This window comes from Chironomus tepperi, unplaced genomic scaffold (genome assembly GCF_022539635.2).
Source record: "Chironomus tepperi strain 1889 unplaced genomic scaffold, CSIRO-AGI_Ctep_v1 contig_359, whole genome shotgun sequence".
Classification (NCBI taxonomy): domain Eukaryota; kingdom Metazoa; phylum Arthropoda; class Insecta; order Diptera; family Chironomidae; genus Chironomus; species Chironomus tepperi.
In genome coordinates, this window is record NW_027226481.1 from 3,609,390 (window position 1) to 3,633,347 (window position 23,958).

Consider the following 23,958-nt stretch of genomic DNA (forward strand, 5'->3'; position numbering starts at 1 on the left):
TTTTTGGCTTTTTTTACTGGGTATGGGTTGCACAAAAAAACAGCAAAGTTTCAAATTTTTTGGTGCTGTTATGTTGGAGTTACATTTTGACTTCCAGAACGTCAAAAATTGCATCTTTAAATGCTCATATCTCGGTGCAGGAACCTTCACAAAATTTTTAAAAGTTGTTTTCTTGTTTTCACAAATTAGCACAAAAAACCCATATATAGTGTTTCACTAAACTCGTTAGGTCACCGTTCTACTTGATGGACACATTCTTTCTCAATTTTCCTTCATTCAAAAAAAAACGAAACAAATTTTTCATTACAAATTTATAATTCTTTCATAAATCCCTGACATTCTCATCATCATCATTGTCGTCGTCATCCTGATTCATTTCTTATATATGCTATTTCCCAAAAAAAAACGAAAATGAAAATTATATGCGAGTTAAAAATGAATGAAATGTAAGTCAACGATACAAGAAGAAAAATTCCTTTGATTGACGTTGATTGTAGCTTCATTTTGCTGTTGAATGTTGTTATGTTGTTTAAACTTTTCATTCTATTTTACTGGCATCGTTGCCATCATAAATCCTGCCATAATATATCTTCGCTTAAAAAATTTTCATCCATTAAATCCACTTTTCATGAGCTCAACAACATCATAATGCTAAAGAGAGGAGCTCAACAAAAAAAATATGAAACAGAACTTTTTTTTTTTTTCGACTAGAATGGGATATAAAATGAGACGAAGAAGAGATTTTGTGCGAGACAACAGAAGAAAAATTTGTGCGAATTAAGTCAATTTTATGAATGAAGAAAATGAAAATAGACGAGAACTAAAAGGCATCCTTTTGTTTACTGAATGACATTTTTTTTCTCAATTCTTATTCACTCGAATATAGCTGACTGGATTGGTGGATGAATGAACGGAGACAATAGAGATAAATTGCATGTCGTGAGGTTGAGGATCTGTCGTTTAGGAAAGTTTTGTTTTAATTTTAATAGTTCTTTTGAAATTCAAGGCTCGAGAGTCTAGTCGGAGTTGTGTTTAGAATTGATAGGCTTAATTTGGAGATGATTCATTCATATTGTTCTTTAAATACGTTCATTCATCCTCTGGTCATGAACTTTTGGTTCAAAAATATCACATAGTTCTAAGTATTCCCCACATTATTCTGAACATTGACGTCATAAGTGAGCAATCCCTCTAAATGTCAAATGAATCTATATACTGAATTATTAATGCATGATCCTGACTTTAGTAATTTTTTACCTTAATTTTTTAACTGTTCCATCACAATGAGACTCGTTAGGGAAATCTTCAGATCATTTACGAGTCATGGCTATCGAAAATGGAACTAATAGTTTACTTTTAAAGTCTACAGTTCTACAAATAATGTCAAAAGGAAGTTTAAATTGAGTGCGACCCCCTTAACCACCCCATACAATAAATTCTTAATCCCCAACATGAAGATCTCCATTAATTTGCTGATAACATCTTTGCAACAGCTTGACTGTCTAACTATATCATCCCCAACCCACGAAACTTCCCAACTATAGCCGTCCAAGGAATATTTAATGTAAGTCGTAATTAAATAATATAATCGTTTATTACACACATCCACAAATGTATGCGGAGGGTAAACAGTTCGAGCAGGGCAATCTCTATCTATATACTTTTATTTCCTGCATAGAAAGAAGAGAAAAAAAAAAACAAAAATTCCAAGAAAGAAAATGAATTGTTTTGCGTGCGCACAAAAGGCTACATAATTGTCCAAACATTTGTCACTTGATGTCATGTGAGTCTACCATTGTTGTTATTATTTACTGTACATTTGAGAAAGATAGATACATGTTTTTTTTTTATCCATATACATATACTGAAGCATGCTCGACAATGAGCACAATGAGACATAAAATTAATTGTTTCTACACCCCTACGTATAGTTTGTTGACTATCAGTTCTAAATTATGTATTTTTATATTGCTTGTCATGGAGCTTTTTGCTATTGTTGGAATTTTTATTGATATTAATAATTTTTATGATTTTTGCAAAATTTATTAATGGAATTTTTATTGTAAAAATTTTGGATTTTTGGGGTAAATTTTGAATATTTTGTTAAGTTTGTGAGGTTTTTCAGTCAAATTACAAAGCAAAAAGCCTGAAATAATTCAAAAATTGAGTGTCAACTCTAAACCCATCCCTGCGTAATAGCCCCTTAATTCATCCAAATCCCATTCCAAAATCCAAACCCAAAACACAGTCAAATCAGCCTAAACTAAAAAAATTCATAAAATATATATTCCTGAATATTTATATTTCAATTTTTGACACAATGCTGTTGTACAAGTTCATAAATAATGAAATGATTGACAATTTTCCACTGAATTTCCATGTCGTCTGTACATTTCAGACATAAACTTTTGATTTTTTAATCCCTCTAAAATAAAAAAAAATCAATAAAATGATTTTTTTCCTCTCATTTGTTAAAAATTCAGTAGCTTTTGGCGCTTTGGTGGATCGATGGGTCATTAAACTATTATTCTTACATGTTAATTATAGTCTGATTTGAAATCGGAAATGCAATTAATTGAGTGGAATTAATTGAACAAAGGATAATTGCTGTGTAATTTCCCACAACATGTAAGTTCCTGTTTTGCTATTTTTAAATCATTTCCAAAGAATTTTAATTCAATAAAAATTGAAAAAATTCTAAAAATTTACACAAATAACCTAAATTATATTCAGTACCCCAAACCCCACTCAACTCCCAATCATCCATCCAACATTAAACAAAAGACACAAAAAACATTTTATTCATAATTTTATAGAATCGGAAATGCCCAATGGCTTATGCATGTTACCATCACTATATCGCAATGTACATAATAATTCAAACAATCGGCAACAACAACAACAATGCACAAAAAAACCTCTGGCTTTGTAAAGAGCAAAAATTGTGACCAAATGAAATGAAACATGATTTTTTTCATAAATAATTGTGACCATTTTAAACCAGTTCTTGCTGCAAATGTACGTGAAATGGGGTATTATTGTGTGGGTGGGATAAAGCATGGGAAGTTTTAAAAAATGAGCGCAAATATATGAGAAAAGTGACAGCAAGGCGACTATAATATTGCATGATATACAACAATGACACTTTTGTTTATAAATTATGACGTTGGTCGAGGGAGTCATACAACATACAAGAATGAGAGATATCGTGCATTAATGTCATTTTATGTGTGTCTTTTCATCATCATCATCATCTATATTTTAACCCCTTTTTTTTTTGCTGTCTCAATGTCCATTCTTTATATTCCATTCACAATTTTAAGTTTATTTATTTTTCATATATTCACATAAAGACAATACAACGATCATCATCATTAAATAAATAAATAAAAATTTAATTTACGACCAAAAAGGTGGATGAATATGTTGCAACTCATTCAGTCATTCGTAATTTTTTATGTTGTTGTTGTTGCTCCTCGTGCTTAGTTTGGACATGGATAGCTGTGTTTGTTTTTGTTCGAATTGACAGGGTTGGGGATGTGTATTTTATGTTGACTTTTGGTAATTGAATTAGATTTTATTTGTGTTGGTTTTGTAGTTTGATTGATTGAAGGCTGAGTTCTTGTTAAATTTGACTTGTTGTGGACTTAGGGTATTGTCGGAGGTATTTTGGGGGGCAGAAGAGTTTTGGAGTTTTAGAATTTACTTCAAGCAAGGACACAGTATGGGTTAAGAGCACCATGGACAAGTAATTAGTTCAAACTTATATGCAAAGCTACGGTCGCCCAATTTAGCATGTTATTAAAGCATGTTTCTTGTAACTAGTCATTCTGTGATTAGTCAACTGTATTTCAAGATATTTACTTGACATTTATGGAACTTGCCATGAAATATCAAGTTTATAGTTTGACATACGGTCGACTAATCGCAATTTCAAAGTGAAACTCATTCACAAACTGACAAGAATTAAGTCTATCGTTAGGATTGCAACCCAAGTGTCACAAATGATGATGTGACACCCATATGGCTCACAACTAGAAGCCGCTTCTTTTTGGTGTTAATAAATAAGCTTTAACGAAGCCTTAAAAGCCTCCTCATAAGCATTGAAACCACGTATAACTTGTAAAATCCTCAAACTATTATTAAAAACGAGGCAATGACACAGAAAAACACGAAAACTTTAAAGAAAAACCTTGAAAACCACAATAAAACCCCTATATCAACCCTGTACTACAAATATTATTTAATCCATGTATGTGAGTTGCACTTGAAAAGGAATTTCATACTTAATTCATCTCATCCATGCCAATGTGTCTCATGATGGATGTTCATTCAAACAGACAAACTCACATGAACATACACACACACACACACACACAAAAAGCGAGTGAAAATTTACTTTGGCAACATTTCAATATTTACTCTTCCTCTCGGCACGGAACAAGCCAAAGCCAATGGAGAAGTACACAAACAAAAATATATATATGGTGGATATGCTGTGGGAATATGATGCACAAAGTAGAGGGACTTTCAGATTTTGTGGTTTTTTGTATTTTTCACTTTTTAATGTATGCAAACGACGGAATTGAAAAAAAGGGAGTGAAATTATGGTTAAAAATTCAAAAATGCGGTTAACAAACAATAACATTGAATAAGCAGCACAAAAAAATATTTTGTAATTTACGATTGGCAAAAAAATTGTGCTTGATAGGAATCAAATTTGAATGATTTTTTGTTGTTTTAGTGAAGGTTTGAATCAGTTTTTGTGAGGAACATTGAAGGGAAAATTTTGGAAAGGTGAAAATGATGTGAAATTTTAAAATGCGAATTTTTATGATTCTGTGGGATTTAAAGTGATTTTACATTGAGAATTTAAAAGAGAATTCATTATTTTTGCAAGATTTTTGATATAAAATCTTCAAAATCGTGAATTTTTAATGAAAATTGATGAAAATATTAAAACTCTTTAAGATTAAACAAAAAGTTACCTCAAACCATCTCGAACCCCACAAAAATTATCAACAATAGCTCATAAACTTTTCCCAAAAATGGCTCATAATGTATCCCAAAACCAAATGAATGACTCAATGCTGCTAATGAATATTGAACAAAATCCCATCAACCGAATCGCATTTCAAGATCATTAACCACAAATTTACCCCATCTTTCATAACTTTTTTGCAAACTCAAAACTCTTTCAAAAAAAAAAAACTTTTCTTTTTCTTCATTTTATACAAGATTAAAGTCGTGCTTATTAAAAGTTCCCAATAAGCTTTTCGCTTCGATTAATTTCTCAACTTACCCGACAGTGTCATTGTGGCGAACAGAATAAAAAGAGAGAGGGAATAAAATTTTCTACATTTTTTCAAAGACGTTCGTATTTCATTAAAGACATTGCAGCACCCACATCGGAATATTTTCTTTCATGTTTTCCTTTTTTTCTTGTAATAAATCAAAGAGAATTTCAGCAGTTTTTACAAGTTTATTTTTTTTTAACATTTACAAAAAGAATATTTAATTCCCTGGGGGTCGTTTAGAAGTGATGTTTAGCATTGCTTGAATGGGTGTTGAGGTGTGTGATTTTGGAGGTCTTTAAGAGGACAAGCGCATTCTCAAATCTCAAAATTGAATGAAAATCGGTCTGGTAGTCCGATTAACATGGCTAGTAGAACGGGTGTTCCGCATGGTCCTACTTCTGACAGCAATTAATAACAGAATGGCCAAAAATGTGAATAGGCAGTGAGTTTTGGGGCTTAAACCCCTCTTTTTGGAGAGCATTGCATTAATCTTAAGACAAAATCAGAAAATCAGCCTCAGTTCCAACTTTTTATGATCATCATTTCCAAATGACCCCCCTAAAAAAGAAACAATCTAAATGGAATTGAAAAAATCCCGCAGGGTGCAGAAACCGTTTGACAGAAAAGTTTTAAGAGCTTAATTAGTTATCATTTTGAGATTTTCTACTGTAATTTCTGACTCAAAGAAGCATAAATTTTATCACAAAAATTATAATTGCGTATCGATTTTTCTTAAAGCTGAACAGAAACTCTAGAATGTTAATGTTAGAACCATTTTGGAGTGAAAATTTAAGATAATTTTCATTTTCTGAGAAAATTTTCAAAGAACCCACACAGAATTTTTACTCATGAGAGAGAAAAAAATGTTCATGCTTTTCACATTTTTCTTCTACTTTTTCAAGGACGAAAGTGAAAATTTTTTCGAAAAGAATTTTTATATTTAAGATTGTTGTAAAGTTGCAATTTGATGAAGGAACGCAATTCTTAAGAGTTGAAAAAGTGTTCATCGTAATTTGAGGAATTTAAAGTTATAAATTTTTAAAACTTAAATAATTTTAATTAATTTAAAGCATTTTTGCATAAATCTACTTTCATTAATCGATACAACCAGCAAAGATAATTTTATAGACATCAAATGACCCCTTTTAGGGAATATAATCCAATGAAATATAAACAAATAAACATTATCCCTAATTATGCAAATGTCAGACCTAAAGGCACTTGATATTAAAATTCAATTCTTAATTTAAGAATTTTAATCCAGATTTTTCACCTTGTCTTAAAAATTTTGTGGAAAATTATGTTAATTTCTAAATTAAATCAGACAAAAACTAGCTGAATGACGTGATGGAAATTGTGTTGCGTCTTCAATTATTCAATCTAACTAGAAAATTGTTTTGTGAGGTGATTTAACTTCTATTCATTTAAAAACAATATATTCAACTTTTTGTGAGCTTGTGATTTGATTTTAGATTCAAAAATCCGAATCGGAACTCGGAGTCGATTCAGATATTGTATGGAAAAGTCAACGTAAGTCGACTTGGCTCGATTCGATCCTAATTGTCTACTTAAATAGCTCAAATTGGTCAAATCGATCAAAAAATCCTACCCTTGGTCAGTGTGGCTCTGACTTAGTTGTTTGGATTCAACCCAGATTCAGTACCATATTAGAGTCAAGCCGGCATGGTATAGAATTTAGTCACAATTAGCTGATTTGTGCAATTTGTGGTAACTATTTTGAAGAATTTTGATAGAATTTTGATAGAATTTTGATAGAATTTGATATATTTTGAGCTTACTCCACTAAATGATCATTTTCCACTATCTAGACATCAAAAATATTGAACAATTCCCAGTTTTGACTTTAAAAACTTCACCATGAATTATTATTCAACTTTCCACAAAACAAACTAAAATTTCATGGCAAACTAACATTAAATAAAATTTATACATTAGTAACATTGTTAAATATTATATTTAAAGCAGTATTTACACCTTAAATTCCCCCTTTTCCATTCAACTGCATCCAAAAATTCTCAATAAATCATCCAAGAACTTTCCCAATCCCAAAAACTAAAGACAAAATGCCCATACTTAAAATCCAATTTATAGAACAACAGTTTTATGATGCGGAAATTTCTTACCTGTCTTATTTTTTCCAAAAAAAGGAGAGTATTTTGTGTAAAAAGGAAAAAAAGTTCCGCTTCTGCTTCTTCACAATAAAAGGGTATAATTTGTCCTTTTAAATTATATATTAATGTCTATGCAAATTTACAGCTTTTTTTTTGTTACTCTGTTTATGCCCCTTTCCTATTCATAGTTGTATTACAAAGAGACATCGATACACACACATTTAATATACACCAATAAATTTATTTTTTTTTTTCTCATTCAACCTCCTTATTGTTATCTATTGGAGGGAGACTCTCGACTCTTGTTGAATATACTTTTGAGATTCACTTTCACATAAATTTTACTTTTTTATTTTTTTTCTGCCTTCACATTACATTCTAAAATTTTACACATTTAGGCAGTTTAATTTAAATAATTTTCCAGTACGATAGCTTTAATACAGGCGGAATTTCACTTCACTCACGTTTTTTTATTTTCATTCATGTATTTTTGCGGTGAAAACAGAAAGGGTTAAAGTTTAAATAGAAAAACTTTACTTTATGTGACTTTAACCAATTTTTATGATTTTTTCTTTTGTTCTTCTTATGTCTTTAAATAAGAACATAAAAAAAAGTTCACTTTGCATATACACTGACTAAGTTACATTAGGGAGGGTAAGATTATTAATAAAATTTTTATGATTTCCGAGAGAATCGCAAGTTTTTTTTTATTCTGTCGACTTGTGCCAAGGAACTGAAATGAACCAAACAAAACAAAAAAAAAAGATGAGCACTTTTATTAATTTTTTATTATTCACTTTTATTGACTTTTGAATTAAAGATGAGTTTACTCTTTTGCCATTGTTTCATACTTTTTTTGTTTTTTACGGTCTCATGTTTCACCGACTATACGTGAAACGATGAGAATGGAAATATTAATGGAAAAATTGAATACATAAAAATATATTTATTGATTGTTTTATTAAAATTTCATAGGGCCTGTTCCGTTTAACATAAAAAAAAATATTCATATTGAAAATGGATGTGGAAATAAAAAGTTTTTAGTCGTATGGAGGATTTTTGAATCACATTTGATGACAATTTGTAGCAAATTGAATTAAAATTTACTTGATTTTTTACAGATTTTTATTTGAATGTTTTACTAGACTTGAGTAAGAACAGATGTGGCTTGATATGGTCAGTTGGGGTTTTTGGTGTCAATATGGCAGTTTATAGTGTTAATATCAAATTAAGGGCAGATATAAAATGATAAATTCATCGCAATGTGACATTTTGTTCATAAAAATTTGACATTTTTTACGAATTTTTGAAAAATTGAAATAAAATTCATTTTTAGGTCTCCTAATGAAGCAAAAACAGACCTAATTATGTCATCAAAGCACTTTTTTGTAGTCTTGTCTCTATTGCAGCAACACCTTATAACTCTAACAATTACAAAGAGCTGCTTAAGCTTCATATTGCAATTTACACCATATTGACTTATAATTAAGTTCCTAACCAGAAGTTTGAGACTCAGTTTTGTCTAAAAGTCATGATGTAGGCTTACATCTCGAGTGGACATCTTAAACAAAGCTGTTGTAAAACTAGACATTATGTCAAATTGTCCACTCGGACATTAGTGCAGTTAAACTAACATTTTTATTCAACAATATGATTTAATTTAAAAGTCTCTATTGTCCATCAACTGCTCAAAATCGTCATTTATAGCTTCAAAAACATAAAATGTCACATGAATCATATGAATCAAAAAATTCCAATTTAAATTGAGTCAATTCCACCCCCAAACAATCAACAAATTGCCTCTCATCACAAAACAAAACAAGCCTCCTTTTTCCTCAACATATTTTCATGATTTCCTGCATTAAAGTTTATTTTGTTAAGGAATTTAAAAAATATTTATTTTTGACAGGAAATTTGCCTCTTCCGAAACTTTATTTTAGATCACAACCCCTCCAAAAAAAAGTAATCAATTATTAATCGACTTTTAAATTATAAATCGATAGCTTTAAAAAAACTTCAACTTGAATATTCATTTCGATTTATACTTCATTAATAATTTATGCTGTTGAATTTGAATTTTCGTATTTTTCGTGTATGTTAAGCTTGTTGAGGTTTGATGAGAAAATTTCTGTGGAAGTTGTAGGATTGAAATTTTATGAATTATGATTTCCTTAGAGAAATGTCTTGAAAATGTGGAAATTTATATTTATTTTAAAAAATATTTCTTCTTGTGAATTTCAGGAACAAAATTTAAAATCTTTAAAAGAGTTCAAAATATTATCAATTTTACATAAATTTTTAAATTTTTAAGTACTTTCACTTTATAAACTCGTATAAAATCCTAAAATTAGTGACATGACAACACAAAACAACGTCATTTTGCAAAACATTCAAATTTTGTGATTTTTGCCTATTTGAAAATCATTAGGAGAAACTAAAATGTGTCACTCTATTCTAACTTGTTAAACAAGTTGAATATTTTATTTAACAATTTAATTTACTTGTGTTTTGAATTTTAAAAAAATTTAAAATTTCATTAATTAATGTCGAACAAACATTTTAAAAAACAATTTAAATTCACAACTTTTTTAAAATATAAAATTCTTTTTAATTTTGTCCCAAAATATCATTTAAAATTCCTTATGATTTTCGGATTTAATTCATCTTTTTCGTCGTGCTCCTCGTTGAATTCTTTTTTTCGTAGAAATAATACAAATTCAGAACACTCAAAAATGAATGAACTTGAAAATTTTAATTCTTGGATTTTTGAAAAGAGTTTTCACTTTTAAATTTGGATAATTTAAATTATGGAAATTTTTGAGCTGTTGATAAAATTTGTTATTTTTAGTTAGAATTTTTGAATTTAAATTCAACTCAAACTTGCTAAACTATTATATTTTCATTAATTATTTAATTGATTTATTTTCATGATTCACAGTGAATTAATATACACAAATCAATATTTAATTTAAAATTTATTAAAGTTGGAATGAAAAAATTTGAGGTTTAAAAATTCACATTTTAATTTGAAATTTATAAAACTCTTCTAAAATTTTTATATGTTATTTTATAAAAATCAATTTTTATTAAAAATCTTTAAAAATTAATTTTAAGATTCAAATAAATTTCCACATTTAATTCAAAACAAACAACTTCTAAAGTTATAAAACATTAAAACTTTCAAAAATCTTCTTTTTTCCTTTTTATTTATTTTTTAATTTTAAAACAGTAAATTTCCACAATGTTTTTCAAATTTATTTAATTTTTTCAACATTCATTAAATTCACACTGCAATAAGTTCTTAAAATTTTTCTCCAATTTTTCCACTATATTTCCATTCTTTTAAACAATTCCTCATCTTTATAAAAATTGCGATAGTTTCTCATTAAATGAAAATAATTTAAATTTTTCACAATGAATATCCACAATTTTTTCATATTTTTCACAACACTTACTTCAATTTTCCATGAAAAAAAAACTTATTTTTCTTATTTTCACCGAGAAAAAAAATATTTTGTTTATATTTTCTCTATACAAAAATTTTTTCCTTTTTTCAATTTAATTCAATAAAATTTCCACAAATTTCATCCATCGAATACAATTTCCGATAAATATCCATCAATTACTTCACAAATGATTTCGATTTGAAAACAAAAACGCAACTAAAAGTTGATTGAGAAAAAAAATTCAATTTTTTTTTTCTTTTTTCTCTTCCTTTTTTCACATATGAAAAAAGGTATCCAAAAAAAAAGTCCGGTTAAAATGACGATAAAAGGTTTTTTCCAACCATTCGCTTTTCAATCCGTACGTAGACTGAATTGCGACAATGAATCAACAAGGATTGTATGGGAAAAGTCTACTGAATTTTCCACTGGAAAAATATCCCGTTTGTTGCACATTCACAATATAAAATAACTTTACTGCTGTGCGATGTTTACATGTGAAAAAATATCCCCTTCGTCGTATCCTTCGACTGTCTATGTGACTTGTTTATGTTTTGAGTTGTCAATGTGTTAGTGAGAGAGAGGAAAATAATTTTCATGAGAGTAACAAAAGAGAAAATCATAAAAAAAATGTGCATTTTCAAATTGCTGTAATTTTCCAATTTACGAATGAACAATTTTCACATTGTCATCCCATTTCCTGGCACTTTGCAGCATAAAAAAATGGGAATATTCGATAATTCTTTTTTAAATGGGGTGATTTGATGGAAATTACGATCAGAATTTTTTTTTTTGTCTTCATTTCCCCTTTATTTTGATTATCATTGATGAACATTTTTATGCATATGAATTTTTGTTCTTATTTTCATTTTATGCACAGGCTTGTGCATCAAAAAAAATTTTTTATTTATAGCAACGGGGGCGTTCATAAATGATGTCAATTAATACCATTCCAGATGTCAATCAATACAGATCCTTACGCACATTAAGGTTTTATACAGTAATTATGACTGATTCATCCTTACACTTCTCTCTACAAAATACAAGGGCACTGAGTGAACGTTACGGAATGCTTAAGGAGGGCAGTAGGATTTTCAATTTTGAAGCTGAGTACAAATTTTGGGTCATAATTTTGTTACAATTCACCGAAGCAACACCAATTAGAAAAGATTCGATACAGAACTATGAAAGCTTCTTATAGTGACCATATGGATGCCTCCGTGTAGCGGACTTATGTGGGTGGCTCCGTTTGGTGCCTCAATTTAATGAACCCATATAGGTATCTCCATTTGACAGGCAAATAAGTGCCAGAAATACCCGATTTCCATTTAGTGTTAATCAAGGAAGTTTAGCGAATCCTTCATAGATTCGTGACGAAGCCTTCTTCATTTGTATCACTCAAGCCGTTTTGATGGTGCTATGGAAGTCTAAAAAAATCAAATTATTCCTTAAACGTCATACACGAACAACTCTCTCAAATCAATTAGCAAGTAAATCGGAAATGTGACAAATTGTCAATGCAAAGTAATTACAGATGAATGAGTTTATGGATAGCTTTTTGGATTGCAATAATAATGATGAAAAAGTACGGGTAGTGCAATTAATCATCGTCATTTAAGGAAGTCACATTTAGGTTGGATATAAAAATTTTATATTTTTCATTAAAGGGTGATTATTTGTTATTTGCTTGACTGACTCTTTTGTTATTTTATTTAATTTTAGTTGCTGTTTAGTCATTAAATACACAATGGAAAATTTATCATGCAGAGGATAATGATAAAAAAAATTCATTAAATTTAAAACTTTAAACAATTTTGATTTCTGATGTTTCGCATGCACTTCGGCATTCATCTTCATCGCCACAAATATCACATAGAGAAATTTCTGGTGAATTGTAGAACTCTCGGGCATGACGTGCTGTAAATAAAAATTCCCAAATTACATGACCAATAAAAAAATCAAATTTAAAGCTTAACTTACAATTATCATAATAGTCATAAATAATGATCGGCGATGGTTTCTGCTTTGCAACTCCATGAGTTCGATAAGCTTTGAATTCTGGGCAAACTTCTGTTGCATCAATGTCATCGAAGTATAAAATCACAATTGTATCTGAATCTTGAGTTTCCACTTTCTGTGAAATTATCAATAAAAAATTAATCTTATATAAATTGGACAGAATATGCATCACTTTACCTTAACTCCTTTAGTGACCCTCAAGTCTTCAATATAATCAGTGTCGAATGTGAATCCACTTGGTAATGTCACTTCCATCACAGCCATATTAGATTTAGTTGCAAACTTATCAGGAACAAATTTCGTGCACACAATCAAATGCAAATATTCTTTATGTGATGCTGATCCAATAGTCGGTTCCAATGTAAATCGAGGCTTCTTTTCTGAGTTGTCAATATTGTATCTGTGAGCAATTTGTAGCAGGCATGTTCCTTGTCCATTTGCTATAATTTCAAAATGTCTTGAATTTGAAGGCAATTCGAATTTCTGCAAAACTAATGCATTCTCGGAATTAATATTCATATCCAAACTCTTCTCGTCTGTTTTGATATTAATGTTGATGTCATTCTTATTGGCAGAGGCTTTTGATGCTAATTTTGCCAATGCTTGAAGTCCAACAACTGTGTCTTGTGTTGACTGGAATCCTCCATTCTCATTTCTTTGTGTAATGAGCCACTTTCCTATTCCAAATCCATCAGCATAAAGACCAGCTTCAAGGTATGCCAATAAAGCATATGAAGTCATCTCAATATCGACTGAATTCGGTTTATTTGATTTCTTCTCTGATTCTCGCTTCCAATATCTTAACTGACCTTCGTTTTCAGCCTTGCTGTTAAGCTTTTCTAGCAATTTAATCCTAATACTATCATATGTAGAATCCTTAGCCAGTTGCAAAGCATATGAAGCGATTGCCATTGAGTAATTGTCATTCAACTCTTCAACATTTTCCGAAATATATTTGAGACCTTTTCTGATTACGTCTTTATATTTATCTGCATTATGAGCTTCCAAAAACGTTGTCAAGACATAAGCAGTCAAACCAATTCCATTTGATGATCCTCCTTGCAAGTCAGAATGAATGACATTTCCAACTTCTGAAAAACTTCCATCGTTCTCTTGTGTATCTGACAAGAATTGCAAGCCCTGATTCATCACATTCGTTTCAATTTCAATATATTTTGATGCTTGGTTAAATGATTTGATAACAAATGCTGTGAGCCATGTGGATCCAGAACTGTCACTCTTTCCAAATGCACTGTATGATCCATCATCATGTTTGTATCCGAGTTCCCTTTGATAACCAGATTCCATGTGTTTCTTTGCCTTATCTTTAATTTCTGGAGTTAGTTTATTGACACTTGTTAGGTAGTCTAAGACAACTATGTTTGGAACAAAATTAACCATGTTCTGTTCTCCACATCCATATGGAAGCTTACTGTAAAATTTAAAATAGTTCTTCAATTGAGAAATATTAATCATGTCAAAAAGTACTTACATCAATTTATCCAAGTTCTCAATTGATGGTCCAAGAAGATCACCACTTACAGCTGCTTCAATTCTTGTTGAATCTTCAACGGTATTGTTTGGAACTTTAATTTCAATTGATGTCTTGAATTCTGAACTGTTTCTCAAGTCAACCAAAACAGCTTCATTCATATATTGTGTAACTCCTTCAGGCACAACAAGCAACTTCTGTTCAACTCCATCACCAGCAATTTTAGACTCAGCAGTGACTTTGATTGTAATATATCCAACCTTCAATGATCTGATCATAAACTTGACAGTTGCTCCTTCATTTGACTTTACAAAAACATTTTTCTTTCGTTCCAATTCAACTCCGCGCTTCTTCCTTCTTTGCTTCACGTCATTTTCCTCTTCATTCACTTCCACAAACTCAAATTCACGATCAGCATTAAAGAACTTAACTTCAACTTCCTGATCATTTTGCATATAGTTAAAAACTGTGAATGGAATAGCAACAACTTCACCGCGTTTGATGGAATATGGCAAGTTTGTAGACACAAAAAATGGTTGAAAGACATTCAATGTTGAAGCTTCTTTTGTTAATCCTAATCCATAAGTTGGATTGACTGAAAATCCAGTAATGATCCATGATGTTATAGTATCTGGAGCTTTGATTGATAAAACCTTGGTTGTTTCACTGATGGATAAAGAAAATTAATTTATTTCACGGATTATTCTCTGTTTATTTAATACTTACTTGGAATTGAGATCGAAACTATCAAAAAGCCATGTTTCCGGAAATTCTTTGCGAATTTCAATTGGTTTTGTTTGAGTTGCTGGCTTATCTACTGGCATATTACTAGGTCGGAATACAGATAGTGAAGAAATTGAGGGAGAGTTAAATGATAAGGAAGTTGCAAATGAATTAGATGCAACAGATGAAAAACCATGCCCAAAACCGGGTAAATTACCAAAACCACCAGCAATAGGGTGATTTGAGAATAGAGTTTTTTCAATAAATAAACTTCCTTCCGTTTGAGCATTAGTAATAATGTATGCATCTGAATCTTTAAAATCCCTGTAGCTTTTGTAATAATTAGAAGAAGAAGCAGCTGCCTTATTGATTTTTTCTATTTCTTGCATAACTTGCGATCGATCAATGTCATTGCCTTTTTTCAAGACCAAAACACTTTGATCAACTCCCAAAAGTCCAATAAATGAATCTTCTTTGCTTTTAACAGTTATATTAAGATCTGATGATGGTTTCAATTGACTTGCTGATAGTTGAATGTCAATTAGATTTTTAAAATCCTTTTCAAGATCAATTTTAAGTTTGTCTGAAATTACAACACCATCTGATGTGATGTAATAGATGATAATATGTGAAGTTGGTGCCATTTCATCCGATGGTGTAAAACTAAACTCAGTTTTCTTCAAATCAGGAACTGAAATTGTTGTCGAATCAATGACATTTCCACTACCAATTATTAAGTATGTAAAGGAATTAAGTTCCTCCGTTCCTTCAACTTTGATTCTTAGTGGACGATTTACTAGTGGCCTAAAAACATATTTATAGTTGTTAATACAGCTGAAATATGAAAGAAGTCTTTAATACCTTTCGGTCAATAGTTCCATCCTCAAATATGGTCTTTCCTCTTCGCTCAACATATGAACTTTAACTTCTTTAGTTGTGTCGGCTAAATAACTAGCCTAAAATTTGAAATTTCTTAGATAATTCACAATTGCTAATAAAATTACAAAATAATACTAACTGTAATCCTTGCACTAGTTTTGCCTGGTGGAAGAATAAATTCTACATCAGCAACTCCATTATTCAGATATCCCCATTTCTGCTGCTTGCTTGTTTCTTCTTCATAGCAATTTTGATGTGGGTAGAAAGTTTGACGTTTTATTCGAAAACCATGCTGATAACAAGATTGATAGAATCCTTTGTAGTATGTTATTCTAAATATTACAGGATTTTTTAAGTCAGTAATTGGAGTTTGTTTAATATCATAAGGTTTTATAAATGCTGTTATTTTATAAGGAAATCCAGGCTTGATTCGATCACCATTCTTTCTTAACGCAAACTCATATGGCCTTTGACGAACTTGAACTTCTGTGGACGCATTCAGCTGTTGACCACTTAATTCTTCTGTGAATGTTGCAAAGAGTTTGACTTTATATTCTAGATTATCGACTTTTACTTTCAATTCATCATGGATATCAAACTCAACATACTTCTTTCCATCAACTGCGACTGTTTTTGTTACTTCCGTGTATTTATTATAATAGAGACCAACTGGTGTTGCAGTGATGGTTGCGTTTCCTTTTGCCGTCTTTCCAAAAGTATACTTTGCCTTAACTGTTGCCCGGATTTTACCATCTTTATGGTTTGCATTTGGATTTGCATCAATTGTGAACTCAAATTTCGGCAAAACATATTCAGCAACTTCAAATTCTTTCTTTTCATCTTTTTCGTCATTTACTTCCACGTGTATGTTCCATTTACCCATAACTGGCAAGTCAGAAAGTTGCAATTCATTTTGATAGACGCCTTTGACGAATTTTGGAACATTAAATTGTTTCACGCGATTATCGCCACCGTCTGTGATGAAAATTTTTACTTTCGAGGCATTAAATGGACGAGTATCAGCATCAAGTAGTAAGACTCTGAATTGAACCTTATCAGCCGGCTTATAAATTGATTTGTCAGTTTGAATAAATACAGAAAATTGTTTTTTGACAATTTTAATGAGACGCTTTGTTTCGAAAGATTCTCCAATCGCTTTGACTTCAAGATTACAATCATCAGAAGAGTTGTCAGTCAACTAATGGGAATATTTACATGATTAGTTAATTTATTTTTCAAAGAATCAATTTATGCAAAAAAAAAACCGCTTATAACGTAATTTATTGCACAGCTATTCTATATTCTTATTTCTTACAGACTTGATTTGTCAATAATCCCTTAGGAAAAAAACCATAAAACTGGTTTTTACGTCACTCTTATCAGCTAAGTCAATGATCTTTTGCATACACATTCTGAACATATTATTTATACTTACAAGAAATTCAACTGTTTTGTCTCCATCACCAGCAAGTGTTACATTTTTATATTCACTAAATTTAGAACTATTAAGCCCAATTTGAAGAATTTCATCAGTTTTGTAATTTTGATATTTTACTGCAACTTGATAAGGCTTGTTGGGTCTAATTAATCGGTTGGAAACTACAGCAAAATATTCTTTACTGAATACTGTTACAATATTGCAAAATGTAACACAAAGAATAAACGAAAATATTAAAATTTTAGATCTCATTGCACAGAACTTGATCTTCAAATGTGAATCTTGAATCTAGTCGTCAGTCAATAACACCGATCTTCTACGATGTTAAACCAACGAATGCACAGAACTAAATGACTGTTTTCTTCAGTTTAATCGGGTTTTTTAATGATTCTTATGACAAAAACCGTTTCAAACTTTCCATACTAACAACATGCATACAAACGGAAATTCCCAACTAAAGAATATTTCAATGTTTCAGTAATAAATAAATAGTTATCAAAGTTGATCAGGTTATGAACATGGATTTTTTTGGTTGGTTCCTCTATATTGATTTGCCACTGGAACGATAGAGTTGAGAAGACATAACAATTTTTTGAAATAAAATTAGAACTAAACTTAAAAGTGTCAGTCAACTCAAATCATTAAAAAATCTAAAATTGCTACAATTAAAATGTGTCTAAAATAATAACGACAAATATATAAAAAAGACAAAAATTTGTTTTAAGTAACAAATCATTCAACAAGTTTATTAGCCAATAAAACAAGTAACTTATGTTAAAATTTCTATGTCAGATGTCTCGCATGCACTTTGGCATTCATCCTCATCGCCGCAAATATCACAAAGAGAAACTTCTGGTGAATTGTAGAATTCCCGGGCATAACGAGCTGTAAATAAAAATTCCAAAATAATTTTACAATTTAAATAGTCAAGTAATAAACTTACAATTATCATAATAGTCATAAATAATGATCGGCGAAGGCTTCTGCTTTGCAACTCCGTGAGTTCGATATGCTTTGAATTCTGGACAAATTTCGGTTGCATCAATGTCATCAAAGTATACAATCACGATTGTATCTGAATCTTGAGTTTCCACTTTCTGTCAATTTTACAATAAAACAATAAATTTTATATAAATTGTAAAGAATATGCATCAATTTACCTTAACTCGTTTGGTTGCCCTCAAGTCTTCAATATGATCAGTGTCAAATGTGAATCCACTTGGTAATGTCACTTCCATCACAGCCATATTTGATTTTGTTGCAAACTTATCAGGAACAAATTTCGTGCACACAATCAAATGCAAATATTCTTTATGTGAAGCTGATCCAATAGTTGGTTCCAATGTAAATCGAGGCTTCTTTTCTGAGTTGTCAATATTGTATCTATGAGCAATTTGAAGCAAGCATGTTCCTTGTCCATTTGCTGTAATTTCAAAATGTCTTGAATTTGAAGGCAACTCGAATTTCTGTAGAACTAATGCGTTCTCGGAATTAATGTTCATGTCCAAACTCTTCTCTTCTGTTTTGATATTAATGTTGATGTCATTCTGATTGGCAGAGGCTTTTGATGCTAATTTTGCCAATGCTTGAAGTCCAACAACTGTGTCTTGTGTTGACTGGAATCCTCCATTCTCATTTCTTTGTGTAATGAGCCACTTTCCTATTCCAAATCCATCAGCATAAAGACCAGCTTCAAGGTATGCCAATAAAGCATATGAAGTCATCTCAATATCGACTGAATTCGGTTTATTTGATTTCTTCTCTGATTCTCGCTTCCAATATCTTAACTGACCTTCGTTTTCAGCCTTGCTGTTAAGCTTTTCTAGCAATGTATTCCTAATATTATCATAAAAAGGATGCTTAGCCAGTTGTAAGGCATATGAAGCAATTGCTAATGAGTAATTGTCATTCAACTCTTCAATATTTAACAAAATGTATCTGAGACCTCTCATGGTTACGTCTTTATACTTTTCTGCATTATGAGCTTCCAAAAATGTTGTCAAGACATAAGCAGTCAAACCAATTCCTTTTGATGAGCCACCTTGCAATGAAGAAGACAAAATGTAACCAACTTCTGGGAAACTTCCATCGCTCTTTTGTGTTTTTGATAAGAAATCCAAGCCCTGATTCATCACATTAGTTTCAATTTCAATATATTTTGATGCTTGGTTAAATGATTTGATAACAAATGCTGTGAGCCATGTGGATCCAGAACTGTCTCTCTTTCCAAATGCACTGTATGATCCATCATCATGTTTATATCCGAGTTCCCTTTGATATCCAGATTCCATGTGTTTCTTTGCCTTATCTTTAATTTCTGGAGTTAGTTTATTGACACTTGTTAGGTAGTCTAAGACAACAATGTTTGGAACAAAATTAACCATGTTCTGTTCTCCACATCCATATGGTAGCTTACTGTAAAATGTAATGCAGTTCTTCAATTAAGAAAGATTAATCACGTCAAAAAGTACTTACATCAACTTATCCAAGTTCTCAATTGATGGTCCAAGAAGATCACCACTTACAGCTGCTTCAATTCTTGTTGAATCCTCAACGGTATTGTTTGGAACTTTAATTTCAATTGATGTCTTGAATTCTGAACTGTTTCTCAAGTCAACCAAAACAGCTTCATTCATATATTGTGTAACTCCTTCAGGCACAACAAGCAACTTCTGTTCAACTCCATCACCAGCAATTTTAGACTCAGCAGTGACTTTAATTGTGATATATCCAACCTTCAATGATCTGATCATAAACTTGACAGTTGCTCCTTCATTTGACTTTACAAAAACATTTTTCTTTCGTTCCAATTCAACTCCGCGCTTCTTCCTTCTTTGCTTGACGTCATTTTCCTCTTCATTCACTTCCACAAACTCAAATTCACGATCAGCATTAAAGAACTTAACTTCAACTTCCTGATCATTTTGCATATAGTTGAAAACTGTGAATGGAATAGCAACAACTTCACCGCGTTTGATAGAATATGGCAAATTTGTAGAGACAAAAAATGGTTGAAAGACATTCAATGTTGAAGCTTCTTTTGTTAATCCTAATCCATAAGTTGGATTGACTGAGAATCCAGTAATGATCCATGATGTTATAGTATCTGGAGCTTTGAGTGATAAAACCTTTGTTGTTTCACTGATGGATAAAGAAAATTAATTTATTTCATGAATTATTCTATGCTTATTTAATACTTACTTGGAATTAAGATCAAAACTATCAAAAAGCCATGTTTCTGGAAATTCTTTGCGAATTTCAATTGGCTTAGGTTTAGGTTTTTGACTATCTCCTGCTGCAGAGTCTAAAGAAAGTGATGTAGGCATTTGAGGAGAATTTAATGGTAATGGTTGTAAATCGTATGCATTTGGCATAAAATTGGAATTGAAGGATTGAGATGAAGCTGCTGCGTTAGCTGCTGAACTGCTGAATCCACTGCCAAATCCGCCGAATCCACTGCCAAAGCCATTGAAAGGTGAATATGAGGGACCTGAACGGAATCCGAATCCACCAAATCCACCATAACCACCATATCCACCAAATCTAGGATATTCAAACTTCTGATATTCAGAAATGACATTAGTTATTATGAGAACATCAGAATCTTTAAAATCTCTGTAAGTATCACGACTTTCGTACGATTGAGTTCCTTTGTTAAATTTCTTAAGTTCCTCCATAACCTTCGACTTCTCAATGTCATTGCCTTTTTTCAAAATCAAAACACTTTGATCGACTCCCAAAAGTCCCACAAATGAATCTTTCATCGTCTTAACTCTAATATCAAGAGCTGCTGATGGTTTCAATTGATTTGCTGATAGTTGAATATCAATAAGATTCTTTAAGTCGCTTTCAAGCTCAATTTTAAGCTTATCTGAAATTATTTCACCATCCGATGTAATGTAATAGACAATGACATGCGAACTTGGTGCCATTTCATCAGTTGCTGTAAAACTGAAATCAGTTTTCTTTAAATTTGGAATTGAGATTGTTTTGGACTCGATAATACTTCCAGTTCCAATAACTTGATATGAAATTTGATTCAATTCTTTGGTGCCATGAACTTCAATTTGAATTGGGCTGTTTAGTTTTGGACTGGAATTTTAAAAGGAGATTATCAGTAAAATTTTTAGGTTAAGAGTAATGCTACTTACTTCTTGGTTAGTGCCTTAATTTGGAGGAATTCATTACTTTTTGACCCTGCCTTTGGCACATTTGAAATGCTTTTAGTTGTTTCCAAATATGCTGCCTGTTTAATAATATAAAAAAAATTATAATCAATTCCAATAAATTCTTAAAAAATCCTTACATCGACATTAAATCTGTCAACATCTTTCTCAATATCCAGTTCAATTACTGCCTTTCCATTTTTCAGATGAACACTTTTCTTCACGACTGTTGATTCTTCTTTATCGCAATCATACTCTTCTGTTCTAGTAGGATATGGACCCCAAGAAGTACCGGACGAAAATGTTTGTGAAGAAACTGGTGGAGAAAATCCAAAATAGCGATACCTTGTGCATTTTGATTTTACTGTTCGATATTTATTGACTGTAAATTTGACAGGATTTTGTGGATCTGTTACTGGAGCATTTTTATCGTGAAATTTCACAATTGCTGTCACTTTGTAAGGAAGTCCTGGCTTGAATTTTTCTCCACTCTTCTTAAATTCCATTTTATGTGGTGTTAAGTGAATTTGAACTTTTGCTGTTGCATTCTGTTCCTTACCGCTTAGTTCTTCTGTGAATGTTGCACGAAGATCAACGGTATATTCTTGATATTTGTTTGTAATTCCTAAATCTTTCTCAATATCAAATTCAACAATCTTTTTACCATCAATATCAATCGTCTTTGTTACTTCCTTTTTACTACTTCCATAATATGACCAAGTCGGTGCTTCTCGTGAAGCTGTGATGGTTGCATTACCTTTTGCTAATTTTCCAAAAGTGTATTTTGCCTTGACTGTGGCTCGGATTTTTCCATCCTTGAAGTTTGCATCTGGATTTGCATCAATTGTGAACTCAAATTTCGGCAAAACATATTCAGCAACTTCAAATTCTTTCTTTTCATCCTTTTCGTTATTTACTTCCACGTGTATGTTCCATTTACCCATAACTGGCAAGTCAGAAAGTTGCAATTCATTTTGATAGACGCCTTTGACGAATTTTGGATCATCAAATTGCTTCACGCGATTATCGCCACCGTCTGTGATGAAAATTTTCACTTTTGAGGCATTAAATGGACGAGTTTCAGCATCAAGTAGTAAGACTCTGAATTGAACCTTATCAGCCGGCTTATAAATTGATTTGTCAGTCTGAATAAATACAGAAAATTGTTTTTTGACAATTTCAATCAGACGCGAAGCAAATAATTCAACATTATCGCCTGTGACACTGTTGACCTCAAGCTTGTAATCACCTTTATAGTGATCTTTGAGCTATAAAATAGAAAAATAACAAAATATTTAGAGGATGAATGATTTAAATCTAAAGGTCAAAATGACATAAAATTTCCCAAGAATTTAATTATTCACTTACTAGGAACTCCACAATTTTAGTTCCATTCTCGTGCAACGTCACATGCTTAAATTCATTAAAGTTTTGATTTTTAATTCCAACTCTCAGAACTTTTTCACTTTGATATCCTTGAAATTGAATTGAGACTCGATATGGCTTGTTTAGTCTAAGCAATCTGTTTGCTGTGACTGTAAAATATCCTTTAGTGCTGTTATTTATTGACGAGACCGAAGTGCTCTCTTCACTTTCATCAGAATCACTGGAACTGTCACATATTCCAGTTGTGACTAATAAAATTACTAATAATCCTAGTTTCTTCTTCATTATTAAATATTAATCAGTAATATACACGCATAAATTCTATAATTGTTGATAAGTTAAATGACGAAATTCACAAATAATCTCTGAACACAAAATTTTAATATTTTTTATATATTTTCACGTTTAAATCACAACACTGAATGACAATCTTCTCAGTTTTAAATACTCATTTATACATTAATTCAAAAAATTTCTTAGATGAAGTAAATGGGAATTCCCATATAGAAGATTGTTTACTATTAAATGTGTTTAGACAGAATGTATGGCTGTGACTCACATTGATAAGAAGATGTTGTTTACGATTTTTAAGAAATCATTAATGTTTGCATGTATACGGGGATTAGCTTATCTGTATTTACCGGCTTTTACATGTATTTACTTGCATTTATATGTATTTATGTGCATTCACATACATTTACGTGTATATACTACCCCCACCCCGTTTAACATCTAATCATCTGAATAAACTGAATAAATTGAGCAATGTGTATTATTATAAGACCCAGTTATTTCCCCAAGAATGCGATTAAAATTTTATTCACACCAAAATTTTATAAATTTATGTTTTTATTCAAGCAAAGCTACACCTTAATATAAGCTATGCAATTTAAAAATGATCGAACATTAAGAAAATAAATTATTCTATTAAATCAGATTTTTCGCATGCACTTTGGCATTCATCTTCGTCCCCACAAATATCA

The 23,958-nt window shown here is 31.0% G+C and overlaps 3 protein-coding genes across 5 annotated transcripts in view; all 3 read right to left on the reverse strand.

Moving 5' to 3' along the window:
* Positions 1-11,021, reverse strand: part of LOC139094911 (teneurin-a-like) — a 246,051-nt gene extending 235,030 nt beyond the window's left edge. For 2 of the 3 annotated variants that reach the window (XM_070646145.1, XM_070646144.1), the window contains exons 1-2: positions 10,885-11,021; positions 7,442-8,162 (exon numbers count right to left, since the gene is read on the reverse strand). The gene's annotated coding sequence lies outside the window, so the exon portion shown is untranslated. The remainder of the gene's footprint in view (positions 1-7,441; positions 8,163-10,884) is intronic. The other variant, XM_070646146.1, reaches the window with a different exon arrangement.
* Positions 11,022-12,544: 1,523 nt separating this feature from the next.
* On the reverse strand, positions 12,545-17,908 carry LOC139094913 (CD109 antigen-like). The gene is made up of 8 exons (XM_070646150.1): positions 17,421-17,908; positions 16,125-17,183; positions 15,968-16,062; positions 15,110-15,910; positions 14,384-15,049; positions 13,069-14,323; positions 12,853-13,006; positions 12,545-12,789 (listed from the first exon to the last, which is right to left on the reverse strand). The coding sequence occupies exons 1-8, from the start codon at positions 17,673-17,675 to the stop codon at positions 12,677-12,679; spliced, it is 4,398 nt and encodes a 1,465-aa protein (XP_070502251.1). The 5' UTR covers positions 17,676-17,908; the 3' UTR covers positions 12,545-12,676.
* Positions 17,909-18,137: 229 nt separating this feature from the next.
* On the reverse strand, positions 18,138-23,384 carry LOC139094832 (CD109 antigen-like). Its single transcript, XM_070646021.1, has 8 exons — positions 22,958-23,384; positions 21,730-22,857; positions 21,575-21,669; positions 20,625-21,515; positions 19,899-20,564; positions 18,584-19,838; positions 18,367-18,520; positions 18,138-18,308 (listed from the first exon to the last, which is right to left on the reverse strand). Exons 1-8 carry the CDS (start codon positions 23,258-23,260, stop codon positions 18,193-18,195), a joined length of 4,608 nt encoding a protein of 1,535 aa, XP_070502122.1. The 5' UTR covers positions 23,261-23,384; the 3' UTR covers positions 18,138-18,192.
* Between the last annotated feature and the right edge of the window lie 574 nt (positions 23,385-23,958).

Bases quoted from the DNA above. Each gene is read 5' to 3' on its own strand.
- LOC139094832 (XM_070646021.1), bottom strand. From the start codon at position 23,260: ATGAAGAAGAAACTAGGATTATTAGTAATTTTATTAGTCACAACTGGA. The intron at 22,858-22,957 runs GTAAGTGAATAA...TCTATTTTATAG, and splicing joins CTAAAATTGTGGAGTTCCTA to CTCAAAGATCACTATAAAGG. The intron at 18,521-18,583 runs GTAAATTGATGC...TAAAATTGACAG, and splicing joins GGGCAACCAAACGAGTTAAG to AAAGTGGAAACTCAAGATTC.
- LOC139094913 (XM_070646150.1), bottom strand. From the start codon at position 17,675: ATGAGATCTAAAATTTTAATATTTTCGTTTATTCTTTGTGTTACATTT. The intron at 16,063-16,124 runs GTTAGTATTATT...TTCAAATTTTAG, and splicing joins AAACTAGTGCAAGGATTACA to GCTAGTTATTTAGCCGACAC. The intron at 12,790-12,852 runs GTAAGTTAAGCT...TTTTATTTACAG, and splicing joins TTATGACTATTATGATAATT to CACGTCATGCCCGAGAGTTC.